Source organism: Lagenorhynchus albirostris, chromosome 5 (assembly GCF_949774975.1).
Source record: "Lagenorhynchus albirostris chromosome 5, mLagAlb1.1, whole genome shotgun sequence".
Lineage (NCBI taxonomy): Eukaryota > Metazoa > Chordata > Mammalia > Artiodactyla > Delphinidae > Lagenorhynchus > Lagenorhynchus albirostris.
Genome location: NC_083099.1, coordinates 27,254,986 through 27,269,070, shown reverse-complemented (window position 1 = coordinate 27,269,070; position 14,085 = coordinate 27,254,986). Strand labels below are relative to the sequence as shown.

The following is a 14,085-nucleotide window of genomic DNA, read 5'->3' as shown; positions in this document are numbered from 1 at the left end:
TTTTGCCTGTACCACTTGTGGAAGAGACTGTCGTCAGTTGTGTACTCGTGCCTCCTATGTCATCAACTCATTGACCATAGCTGCCTGGGTTTACTTCTGGGCCCATTTCTGGGCTCTCTTTCCTTTACCATTGAGCTCTGTGTCTGTTTCTGTGCCAGTACAAGGCTGTTTTGATTTCTGTAGCTTTGTAGTTTGGTCCGAAGCCTGGGAGCGTGGTAGCTCCAGCCGTCTTCTTTGCTTTGGCCATGCTGGGTCTATGCTGGGTCTTGTGTGCCTCCCTACAAATTTTAGGAATATTTGTACTAGCTCTAAGAAAGACGTCATGGGTATTTTGCTAGGTATTGCTTTCAGTCTGTAGATTGCTTCAGGTAGTATGGCCATTTGAACAGTCTTAATCCTTGCAATCCCAGAGCTTCGGCTGTCTTTCCATTTCTATGTATCATCTTCTATTGGGTTCGTCAGTGTTTTATAGTTTTCAGAATATAGGTCTTTCACCTCATTGGTTAAGTGTATCCTGAGGTGTTGAATTCTTTTAGGTGCGATTTGAGAAGGCATTCTTCTTCTCATATTTTCTCTTTTTCTTTCAGGGAGTTCTTTCATTTTTTACGGAAAAGCAGTATGTTTTTGTGTATTCATCTTGTACGCTGTGAGTTTGTGGAAGTCTTTTTAGTGCTGATACTTTTGGCATGGTGAATTTAGTGTTTTTCTATTTCCAAAGTATTATGTCATCTGAAAATAGTGACAGTTCTCCTTCTTCATATCAAATATGTATTCCCTTTATTTCATGGTTTTACCCCATTTCTGTGGCTAGGACTTCCAATACTCTTTTTTTCCCATTTTAAAAATTAATTTTTATTGGAGTATATTTGCTTTACAATGTTGTGTGAGTTTCTGCTGTACAGCAAAGTGATTTAGATATACATATACATATATCCCCTCATTTTTGGATCTTCTTCCCATTAAGTCACTGCAGAGCAATGAGTAGAGTTCCCTTTGCTATACAGAATGTTCTCATTACTTATCTATTTTATACATAGTATCAATAATGCCAGTACTCTTATTAATAGAAACTGCAAGAGGGGCACTACCGTTATTCTGCTTCAGGCAAATACAACAGGGTTGCTGTACAAGAAATGTTTGAAGCTGCCCTTTGTTATACAACATTTTCATATAAAAGCCTGTATTGTGTGTTAGAAAAAGTCTCTCCAATAAAAGGTAGAAGGGACAATGTACTTTGCTGATGACAATACCAAATCGCAATAAGCTCTAACATATTGCAGAAGACCCACCATACTTTGCCATTCCAGGAGGAAAACGAATTCCCTGTGTTAAGTTTGTAAATATTGATACACAGAAAAGCACTTTCTCACATCAATAGTGGATTAGTAGTTTGTGGGGAGTTGAAGGGAGCTACAGCTTTAACTATGCTGTTTAGATTTTCTAAAATATACATCCAGGTATTATTCCTAAGGTGAATAAAAATAAATAGGAATTTGAAAAAGCTAGTTATGCATTCTTGGGGAATAACAGAATGGCCCTCATTAGAGCCAACGTCAAGTGTACTGTCAGGCTGGTGCCCTGGACCTGTGCCTTAGCGTCTCAAATGGTGGTACAAAGCATTCACTGTGCCCAGATGACCAATGTTGCAAAAAGTCCTGAGTCTCACTCGGTGATATCCGTCTTGTGCCTGGCTTCCTGTGCCCAAATTCTCTCACTTTTCCTCTCCCAGTGGCACTGTAGAGAGCCAGCTTGTACCCTACCCAGGACCAGGATTTATTTGCTAATTGTGTCCCACAGTGGTTCAAGCAGTTCATACTGTTGGGATAGTCAGTATTGATTGACACCAAGAAAGCCCAATGAGTGGGCCTGATAAACCACCCCGATGTTATTTGGGCGTCTAGAGTAAACAAAAATAAGGCAGAAGGAAAGGTATCTGATCTGGTGCACAGCAAGCCATTTCTGAATTACATAGAGGTTATGCCATGAAAACACCTGGACCAGTACTTTCTAACAGATCAGACCCCTTTTTAGGATGATGATGATGATATTGGTTACTATTCATTGGATGTTGGTTACATGCCAGGCACTGTTCAAGATTCTGAGAACAGGGCTTTACACTGTGAAGTTGGAAAGGCAGATTATAAGCATAATAAGCAGTGAATAGCTACTATTTACTAAGCATTTACCGTGTTCCAAGAACATTTTACATACATTATCTCACAACCCCCCTGCACACTAGATGGCATTCTCCCCACTTCACACGTAGGAAACTAAGGTTAGAGAAGATGAAAGGACTTCCTGTGATCACCCAGTTATAAAGGGGCTGACCCGAAGAGGAAATTGGGAGTGTCTATGCCAGGCCCCCAGTAACTGCCTTTGTCTCAGGACAGGACCACATTCCCTTGGGAGGGGAGCTCACAGTGAGGATTCACAGGGCCCAAGACGATGATGAGCCCAGATGTGAGACTATTGAGGTCAGGAGAGCCGTGGACAAGAGGTGGCAGCAGGCTGGGACAGGAGCCGCCACATTCAGGGCCCCATCCCTGGCCAGGCCAACAGCCCCGAGCCCCACCCTGTGTCCTGGCCAAGTTTGGGTTCCTCCTTCTGGCCCCTAAAACAGAGCATGTTGACACTCACTCTCCTGAATGGAGCCCCTGTTATTCCCTGACCATGGTACGTTCAAGTGTTGCCCACAGAATTCTCCAGGACCAAATTAGTTGTTTCCTGAAAGCTCCCTAACATCTCCCCCCACCTCCCCACCCCACCCTCTGTCCAAACAATAGGAGCACAGCAGCTGCTCCCATCACCTGGGAACATAGAGATGGGTGTCAGCGACATCACATTCACCCCACGAGAACTCAGGTTCCTGGCAGGGCCCACCAAGCCAGTGTATGGCCCCTGAATGTTCCCCTCAGCCAGAGTCTTGACCTAAGCAGGGGAATTTCTTGGCCAGCAGCCAGAAACATGGGACATGCAGCCATGAGTGAATACAGGCAGTAGCATAGGGGAAACCCCTCAAGGCAGGCCCAGGAAGTTTGAGTTCTCTTCATGACATTGTCACCAACAAGCAGGGACATGATGTCAACCATAAATCTCTCTGTTCCTGAACCTCTAAAATGCTGAATGAAAACAAGTTCAGTGACCTTAAACTTTCTCCCCAAACAGAATCTTTGTGCAGGTGCGTACAAGGAATTTTTATGCCCGTGGCTCCCGGAATTCTGATCATTGGATTTGGGATGTGGCAGAGAATCTGCATTTTACACTAATTGGCCAGAGAAGGCCCATGTCTGCCAATTCACAGATCACTAGCTTAAATGCCCATCAAGGGAAGCCTGATTTTAACAGAATTCTGTACAAAGGAATGCTATATGGCCCTAAAAATGAGAACATACAAGCTATTTTATACAAAGGGATAAAGTGAGCAATCACATGGTTGAAAGACAGGGAAGGAAATGTTTGACATTACTCTGAAACCACATGAAAGTATTACCCATTCCAAAGAAATTATAGAGTGTTTTCTCTTATTAACTCTGGATAAGCTGTTGGGACACACCTTCCCTTTACTAGTACCATCTGCCGGTAGACTTACCTTTAAAGTGACACCCAGATCAAAGGCGCTGCCGCCTGCATCATCTTGAGGGGAGCCCGATGCGTCAGACCCAGATCTGCTAGTTCCGGGCTCTAGCCAATTGCTTCTTCCTTTGGCATGACCTTTACATTGTTTGTCAATTGGACTACAACAGATACACCTCTCAAGTGTAGTGTAGGTCAATTTAGAGAATGTGAACTGTTGGTTTAGTTAATGGAAGTATAACAATGACCATCATGCTAAACTGATAGATATATAAGTTGATCCTGCAGTGACTGCAATTAAGACCTTCAATCCTAACATCTCTTTCCCTTTTGACACCGCTGGGAGGATCTGACAGTCATTAACAACCCAGGTAAACAGAAGCTTAGGGATGCCATCCCCAACACACTCCACTTTTGGACCAAAAGAAGATAAAAGGTCACTTCCAGGGCGAGGTCTCAGGGGACGAGGGAACTGCATCTCACTGTCCTGGTGCAATGTTCCACTGGTGGGACTTGAAATTTAATCGGTTTTCTGGCTAAGGATTTCTACATCTGATGTCAACACGAGGAAAGCCAAGAATTCGACACAGGAAGCCAAGTCCTAGAGCGGCACGACTGCTTCGCCCCCATGAGGCCTATAAAAGTATTTCTCTAGAGTAAACCTCCCACCACTGCCAGGGCTATTTGGCAACACAGAGGCCTCCACGTCTAGGGGCGGAGCCTAGGAAGGGGCGGGGCTTAGCGTGAGGATGCTTTGCGACTCAGGTTCTGCCGGCGTCACTCACAACATCCTTGGCCCACTCCTGCGCAAACCACTCCACGTGAGGACCTGAAGATTCACACACGCAAAGCCAAGCCCAGCAGCTCCCCTAGAACCTAGGACCGAGAGGGGCCCCCTGAGCTCCGGAGTTTCGAACCGCGTTGCCTAGTCTTGCACCACAGAAACCTGGCCCGCCTCAGCTGTCAACCAGGAGTCACTGCCTGCAGGACCGACTCCACCTCGCTCCTTGCCTGGCCCAGGGAGCGCCGCCCGCGCCGCCATTGAGATGATGGGCAGCCGGCCCCGCAGCCCCAGCGCCTCCCCTGCGGACCGGTGGGGACCGCATCCTGGAGGACCGGGCCCTGCCATGCGCCGCGAATGGAGGATACCCTGGGGCCCGAGTCCAAGTACAAGGTGGCGCCCAGCCTGGACAACCTGACCTGGCCCCTTACCGTGGACACGCTCATCTTCGTGGTGGTCCTGCCCGCTGGCTGTGCCCTGCACGTGCCCCTGGACGACGTCGACGTAGTACTGGAGCCCGAGCCAGCGTCCGTGAGGCAAGTGTCTCTCGGAGATCGCATCCTCATGCTGGTCCCTAAGGCCCTGGTGGGCTCGGGCATCCAACACCCCTTGGGACAGGGCCTGGAACAGGGTGCTTAACTGAGTGCTTCCGGGGAGTACCTTGCCCTGGAGCAGTGATTCTTGTGTGCAGCTGTCCCAGAGATCTCCTGTCAAGAAGAGGCCAAAGAGGAGGATGCGGACACGGATGCTGAGTTCCTGCCACCTGGGATGGATGCCACAGCCGGCTCGGTTACTGGGCTCCGCCCTTCCCCTGGAAGTGTGCCTGGCTTCGACCTGTTGGGCCTAGTCTCAGAGCCGTCCCCTTGGACCCCCAACCCCAGTCCAGAGAGACGCTCTCACCACGACGACAACCTGGACTTGCACCTTCTGGAGCCCTTCACCGACTCACCGCTCCAACCTCTACCTCCCTCTCCAAGTCCAGGTCCTCACCAGCGTCCCCAGCGCCCTCATGGTCCTCCACGCAAGATCCGGAAATGCCTGTTCCCTTAATCAACTGCCTCCCACAATTCCTGGCCAACTCAACGGGGACCAGGAGAGAGTCTTCTGATATTGGCTGTGTGTACCTTGCACACACCGTAAGAATCATATGAACAGATGCTTTATGGATGCAGGCTGCACTGCAGAATTCTGATCAGTGACTGACTAAAACACCTGAAAGGAAGCTCACCCGGGCAAAGAAAAGCCGCTTGAAATACAGTCTGCTTCCTGACAGCCAGACTGCTCCTTAGATTTTCTCTAGGGAGGGCACCCTTAAGCAGCACTACCCCCCTCCACCTCCCAGTTTGCTTCAAACTTAAGCGCCAGCACTTTTCTCTAAAAAGCCATCCTTTCCCAGGCACCCTACCACTGCCCCTTCCACTCCTTTTCTGTTCGATAGAGTAATTGCTAAATTTCTTTTGTCTACATGGTTTTGTCCCTAGTGTCCGTGATAGTTTGACTACCCTCTGCCCATTGTGAACTTTTTTCGATGTTTTTCCCTCCTGAGATGAGTCATGCTCTGAATAATGGACTGTATTTTGGAAAAATAATAATTATATTTGAAATTTTATGTCTCCTTTTTGCTAAGGCTGGGGCAAGTCAATGGAAACCTTTTACAGGCTTCCTTGTTCTTTGAACAAACTAGATCATCTACACATTGTGTTAGGACTAAATCACAAGGGAAATTTAGATCTTTTAACTCTTGATCAACAACCAGGGAAGAATACAAGGGGGCTCCAGTGTAGTCCAGGGGCATGACTGTCCAGGTATGTTGTTGTCCTCTGCAGGTAAAAGCAAAATCGTATTGACTGTCCTGGTCTAGAGGCACACGAAAAAAAGGCAGAGCAAAGATTCATTAGAGTGAAGCAAGTGGCTTCATGTGGAATTGATGACAGGATGGTATTTGGGTTAATTTCTGTCAGGTAGTGAGGTATACATATTTTGTCAATGGCCTTAAGGTCTTGAATAAATCAAAATCCTTCATTTCTTGCTAGATGAGAGTGTTACAAAGGTAGTGCATGGGAAGACCTTTGTAGAAGGCATTCAACTATACATTTCAGCTCTTCTTTTGGCATCAAGGGATATTGTGGGAAGGTTGGGTAATGGTTTTGTAGAATGTATCTGAACTTTAATAAGTTCTGCTCCCATTATCTTTACTACGTCAGTGAAATTTCTAACTTATAAATGTCAGATGTTGTGTTAAGACATTTATCTGGAGTATCTATCAAATATAATGTGGAATGTAAAGGTATATTCACACCAGATACAATTGATTATGAATAGAGAGCTCCTCTGAAAACTCAAGAAATAGTCCCTCTGGTGTGCTTCTAATGTAACAGTTCTATGTGTAAAGTTAAGTTCTACCCTGTTAGATTGGCAGGTGTGTTGTCACGGAGAAGGAAGGAGTGTTTCCAGTCAGAGGGCTCAAGGGTTACATATAAAGGCTGGGAGACAGGGAAAATCTGTGCGTTATTTGAAATACTGATCATGTGTGTGGGACGTTTACACCGAGGAAGAGGCTGAGCAAAGGAGGCAGTGTTTATTACAGAAAGAGTAGCAGTTGTATTGATGGACTTACACTACTAAGTTTCAAATCTTACTCAAAAGATACAGTAATCAAGACAGTGTGCTATTGGCACATGAATAGTCATACAACAGGTCAATGGAATAGAATTATGAGTCAGAAACAAATCTTTACACTGATGGTCAATTTAGTTCTGACAAAAGTGCCAAGACAATTAAATGTAAAAGGCATAGTCTTTTTTAACAATTGAATCATCACATTCAAAAAAACCCTTAAACTATTAGTTGACACCATACCCACACACAAAACCACGAATTGGATCAAAGATGTAGATGTAAAAACTAAAACTATTAATTTCTTCAAAAAAAAGGGGGGGGATCTTTATGACCTTGGTTGGGCAGAAGGTTCTTAGATACAACACCAAATTTACAATCCACTTTTTTTTGGGGGGTACGTGGGCCTCTCACTGTTGTGGCCTCTCCCATTGCGGAGCACAGGCTCCAGACGCGCAGGCTCAGTGGCCATGGCTCACGGACACAGCCGTTCCACGGCATGTGGGATCCTCCCGGACCGGGGCACGAACCCGTGTCCCCTGCATCGGCAGGCGGACTCTCAACCACTGTGCCACCAGGGAAGCCCCTATAATCCATTTTTTAAACTTGGTATTTTGAGAGTCAACAAAATTTTAAACACATGCACATCAAAAGTCATTAAAAAATAAAAAAAATTTTAAATACACCTAAAACTAATACAATGTTATATGTCAATTATATCTCAATGAAACAATGGAGGAAAGTCCATACAATGGGAGAAAATATGTGCAATCACATATCAGATAAAGGACTTGTATCCAGAATATATAAAGAACTTTTACAGCTCAAAAATAAGGCAAATGAGAGAATTTTTAAATGGAGAAAAGATTTGAATAGATATTTAACCATAAAAGATACACAACATAGGCTTAGCTAATACACTCATGAGAAGATATTCAATGGCATTAGTCATTAGAGAAATGCAAGTTAAAGCCATGATGACATACCAGAACACACTCACGAGAATGTTTATAATCAAAAAAAGACAGACAATACCAAGTGCTAGTGAGAATGAGGAAAGAGTGAAACCCACATGCATTGCTTATGAGAACGTCGAACTGTACAGCCGTTTTGGAAAACCATTCCATGGGTTTACTTTTAAGTGGAACATAAACTTGCCATTTGACCCAAGAATTCCATTCCTTGGAATCTGTGCAAGAGACCTGAAAACATATGTCCCCGCAAAACATGTATAGGAGTGTTCATAGCAGCATTACTTATAATAGCCCCCAAATAGAAATAATCCAAGTGTCCAAATACTGGTGAATGTATGGAAATGCAAATGTGGTATTTCCATACAAGAGATACTACTCCTCAAGTAAAATGAAAGAACAACATATACAACATGCTACAGCATGGATAAACCATGGATAACAGCTACTACAACAGGAATAAACTACCAAAACAGTATATTAGCTGAAACAAGCCAGATGCAAACGACTACACATTGAATGATTCATTTCTATGAAATATCCAGTAAAAAGGCAAATTTATAGACAGAGGCAATCAGCGATTACCTTGGTCTGGGGTTTTGAGAAATGATTTAATGCAGATAGGCATAAGGGAACTTTCTGAGGTAATGAAGATGTTCTAAAACTGGCTGTGGTGATGATTACCCAACTCCATAACTTTACTAATAACATTAAATTGAAAAAAGAAAAATTAACGTCACCTGTAAGGAACAAATGGATATGATGTGTCTCCAGAGAAAGACACAGGATTACTTATTAGTATTCAAGGCAAAAATATTTATATAATTTTACTCTTCTCATGAGGAAACATCAGAGAATCTCAAATTGAGGAACACTAAGAAATAACTACCTATAATTTTCAAAAATATTAATGGCTTGAAAAACAACAGAAGGCTAAGGAACTATTCCAGAAGAAAAGTTAACTAAGGAGACATGACACCTGAAAGAAATGCATGATCCTGACATGCATCTTATAGGCAAAAAAAAAAAAAAAAAGAAAAAAGAGAAAAAGGGGGGTGGTTAATTGGATGAAAGTAGACCAAAGGTACAAACTTCTACTTATAGGATAAATAAATACAAGGGATGTAATGTATAGCACACTAACTATAATTAGCACTGCTGTATGTTATACATTAAGGTTAAGAGAATAAATCTAAAAGGTTCTCATCACAAGAAAACATTCTTTTTCTATTTCTTTAATTTTGTATACCTATACGAGATGAGGGACTTTAACTAAACTTATTGTGGTAATCATTTCATGATGTATATAAGTCAAATCATTATCCTGTACACCTTAAACAAACAGTGCTGTGTGTCAATAATATCTCAAAGCTGGAAGGAAAAATAATAGCAAATTTAAAATTTTTCAATAGATAGAGATATTTAATAAAGGATATTGTTAATATAATTGACAAAATTGGAAAATGGACTATGGATTAAAGCATGACAGCAATATTAAATTTTTTAAAATTTGATAACTGTTCTAAAATATATATGAGAGAATATTCGTGTTAGGAAATATACACTGAGTAATTCTGGAGAAAGGGTCTGAATATATACAACTTACTTTCTAATGATTCAAGGAACAAATATTTATGTATGTGTATTTTTATCTGTCTATATAAACATACATATCCTGTGGTCTTTCTGAGAGACAGGAATAAAGAATGATAAAGCAAATGTGGCAAAGTGTTAAAAGTTAATAGAGGAGGGCTTCCCTCGTGGTGCAGTGGTTGAGAGTCCGCCTGCCAATGCAGGGAACACGGGTTCGTGCCCCGGTCTGGGAGGATCCCACATGACGCGGACCGGCTGGGCCCGTGAGCCATGGCCGCTGAGCCTGCGCGTCCAGAGTCTGTGCTCTGCAACGGGAGAGGCCACAGCAGTGAGAGGCCCGCGTACCGCAAAAAAAAAAAAAAAAAAAAAAAAAGTTAATAGAGGATAAATGAGAATTCTTTACATTGTTTTTGCACTGTTTCTATAAGTTTGGAAATATTTCAAAAGAACGCATTAAATATTCAATAAAACAGGAGGAGATTGATAATTCTTTGACATGACATTTATTTCTGAACAATATACTTAATAGGCAAACAGTAGCAGGAGTCCCACCAAAGTCTAGAACAAGAAAAGATGCCACTTTTCCAATAATATTAGACATTGTACTGGCGATACTAGCCAACACAATCAGACAAGAGAAAGAAATTAGATGTTTAAAATCTTAAAGGGAAGAAAAATAAGACCATTTGCAAACCATATAATTGTAAAACTAAAAAAATAACTGAAAAAAATAAGAGAATTCCATAAGAAAGCTGAATTCACAATTAAGATACAGAAATCACTGTCTGTCACTTATAACACAGAAGCTGAAGTCCTTGGTTAAAAAAACAAAAAAAGCCAAACTGCATTTGGCTTCAGCCTCAGCCTTTAAAAGCCCAAATAACTACTTCAATGACAGTTTTGTCATTCTTAAAATAGTAAATGATTAATAATCGTGGGACAACATAGGCCATCATCGTATCAAATCATTGGGATAGCATCACTAATTCAATGCAATTCACCACTCAGTAACATGTTCAGGAAGTAAAGAAAGTACAACATAATATACCAGAATTACCAGTATTACTGTGAGTTAAGCAGAGAGTGAGTGGGCCAGTACCTCATTCTGCTTCAGGCAAAGACAAAGGTGTTGCTGTACAAGAGATGTTTGAAGCTGCCTTTTCTTATACAACATTTTCATGTAAAAGCCTGTTTTGCATGTTGGAAAAGGTCTCTCCAATTAAAGACAGAGGGATAATGTACTTTGTGGATGACAATACCAAACAGCAATAAGATCCTACATATTGCAGAAAAAGACCCACAATACTTTGCCATTCGGGAAGAAAACAAGTCCCCTGTGTTATGTTTGTAAGTCCATAGAAAAGGATCTTGTCACATCAATACTGGATTGGCAGTTTGTGGGGAGTTGAAGGGAGCTCCAGCTTTAACTATGCTGTTTAGATATTCTAAAATATGTATTCAGGTATTTTTCCTAAAGTGAATAAACATAAATAGGAATTTTTGAAAAGCTAGTTATGCCCACTAAAAAAAAAAAAAAAAGCTAGTTATGCATTCTAGGGGGATAGCAGAATAGGACTCAACAGATGGACGATTGGCAGCCATCTTGTAACCTACCCAGAACCGGGATTTATTTGCTAATTCCGCCCCCACAGTGGTTCAAGCAGTTCATGTTGATTCAATAGTCAGGTTGGAATGACACCAAGAAAGCCCAATGAGTAGGCCTGATAATCCATCCTGACAGTCTTTGGACATCTTAGAGTAAACAAAAATAAGGCAGAAGGAAAGATATCTGATCTGGTGCTTGGCAAGCCATTCCTCAATTATATAGATGTTATGCCCTGAAAACACCTGGACCAGTACTTTCTAGCATATCAGACCCCTTTTTAGGATGATGATGATATTGTTTACCATTCACTGGATGTTGGCTACATGCCAGGCACTGTTCAACATGATGAGAACAGGGCTGACAATGTCAAGTGGGAAAGACAGATTACAAACATCATAAACAGTAAATAGTTACTATTTACTAAGCACTTACTGTGTTCCAAGAACATTTTACATACATTATCTCACAACCCCCCTGCAGAGTAGATGGCATTCTCCCCGTTTCACATGTAAGGAAACTGAGGTCGGTGACGGTGAAATGACTTGCCCGTGCCTGACCATGAGCATTCCCTGGTGGTCCAGTGGTTAGAACTCCAAGCGTTCACTGCAGTGGGGACAGGTTCAATCCCTGGTCGGGGAACTAAGATCCCAGCAGGCATCGCCGCACGGCCAATTAAAAGAAAGAAAGAAAGAAAGAAAGAAAGGGGCTGACCAGAGGAGGAAATCAGGTGCGACTATGCCAGGCCCCTGGTAACTGCCTTTGTCTCAGGACAGGACCACATTCCCTTGGGAGGGGAGCTCACAGTGAGGATTCACAGGGCCCAGGACAATGATGAGCCCAGATGTGAGACTACTGAGGTCAGGAGAGCCGTGGACAAGAGGTGGCAGCAGGCTGGGACAGGAGCCGCCACATTCAGGGCCCCATCCCTGGCCAGGCCAACAGCCCCGAGCCCCACCCTGTGTCCTGGCCAAGTCTGGGTTCCTCCTTCTGGCCCCTAAAACACAGCATGTTCACACTCACTCTCCTGAATGGAGCCCCCATTGAACATTCCCCGACCATGGGATATTCAAGCTTCGCCGACAGAATTCTCCAGGACAAAAGTAGTTGTTTCCTGCAAGCTCCCCAACATCTCCCCACCCCGCCCTCTGTCCAAACAACAGGCGCACAGCAATGGCTCCCATCACCTGGGAACATAGAGGAAGGTGCCAGTGGCATCCACATTCACTCCACGAGAACCCAGGTTCCTGGCAGGGCCCCCTATGCCAGTGTACAGCCCCGTAAGTTCCCCCAGCCAGCATCCTGACCTAAGCAGGGGAATTTCTTGGCCCGTGGCTGAAACACCGGAAGTGCAGCCAGGAGAGTGGATGCAGGCCAGGAGCGTAGGGGAAACCCCTCAAGGCAGGCCCAGGAAGTTTGAGTTCCCTTCATGACTGTCACTAACAGGCTGGGACGTGACCTCAACCATAAACCGCCCTATTCCTGAACCCCTCAAATGCTGAATGAAAACAAATGCAGTGATCTTAAACTTCCTCACAAAACAGAATCTTTGTGGAGGTGCTTAAGGAGAATTCCTACGCCCATGACTCCAGGCATTCTGAGCAGTGGTTCTGCGATGCAGCAAAGAATCTGCATTTTACACCAATTGGCCAGAGAAGGCCAGTGTCTGCCAATTCACAGGTCACTAGCTTGAACACCCATCGAGAGAAGCCTGATTTAAATGGAATTCAGTACAAAGGAATGCTATGTGGCCCTCAAAATGAGAACATATAAGCTATTTTGTAAAAAGGGCCAAAGTGAGCAATCACGTGGTTAAAGGACAGGGAGGGAGATGTTTCACCTTCCTCTGAAACCATATGAAAGTATTACCTATTCCAGAATCATTATTGGATGTTTTCTCCTATTAACACTGGTTAGGCAGTGGAGCCACACCTTCTCTTGGCAACCACCTTCAGTGATCTGACAGTCATTGACATCACAGGCAAGGAGAGGCTTAAGGATGTCATCCAAAAATTCACCTCACGTGGATAGACCTAGAGTCTGTCATACAGAGTGAAGTAAGTCAGAAAGAAAAAGACAAATACCATATGCTAACATATATATGGAATTTAAGGGAAAAAATGTCATGAAGAACCTAGGGGTAAGACAGGAATAAAGACACAGACCTACTGGAGAACGGGCTTGAGGATATGGGGAGGGGGAAGGGTGAGCTGTGACAGGGCGAGAGAGTGGCATGGACATATATACACTAACAAACGTAAGGTAGATAGCTAGTGGGAAGCAGCCGCATGGCACAGGGATATCGGCTCCATGCTTTGTGACCGCCTGGAGGGGTGGGATAGGGAGAGTGGGAGGGAGGGAGACGCAAGAGGGAAGAGATATGGGAACATATGTATATGTATAACTGATAAACTTTGTTATAAAGCAGAAACTAACACACCATTGTAAAGCAATTATACCCCAATAAAGATGTTAAAAAAAAATCACCTCACTATTGGACCAAAAGAAGTTAAAAGGTCACTTCCAGGGCGAGGTCTCAGGGGACGAGGGAACTACATCTCACTGTCCTGGTGCAGCGCTCCACTGGTGGGACTTGAATAAGTTTTCCGGTTAAGGTTTTCCGTATCTGAGGTCAACGCAAGGAAAGCCAGGAACTCGACCCAGGAAGCCTAGTCCTAGAGCGGCACGATTGCTCCGCCCCCTTGAGGCCTATGGAAGTATTTCTCTAGAGTAAACTATCCACCACAGCCGGGGCTACTGGGCAACACAGAGGCCTCCACTTCTAGGGGCGGAGCCTAGGAGGGGGCGGAGCTTAGCGTGAGGATGCTTTGCGACTCAGGTTCCGCCGGCGTCGCTCCCAACATCCTCGGCCCACTCCTGCGCAAACCAGTCCACGTGAAGGCCTGAAGATTCACACAAGCAAAGCCGAGCCCAGCAGCTCCCCCAGA

The 14,085-nt window shown here is 43.9% G+C and overlaps 1 protein-coding gene across 1 annotated transcript; it reads left to right on the top strand.

The window, feature by feature from the left end:
* The first annotated feature begins 4,711 nt into the window (after positions 1–4,711).
* Positions 4,712–5,404, top strand: LOC132520815 (proline-rich protein 23C-like). Its single transcript, XM_060149499.1, has 2 exons — positions 4,712–4,985; positions 5,046–5,404. Exons 1-2 carry the CDS (start codon positions 4,712–4,714, stop codon positions 5,402–5,404), a joined length of 633 nt encoding a protein of 210 aa, XP_060005482.1.
* The last annotated feature ends 8,681 nt before the right edge of the window (positions 5,405–14,085 follow it).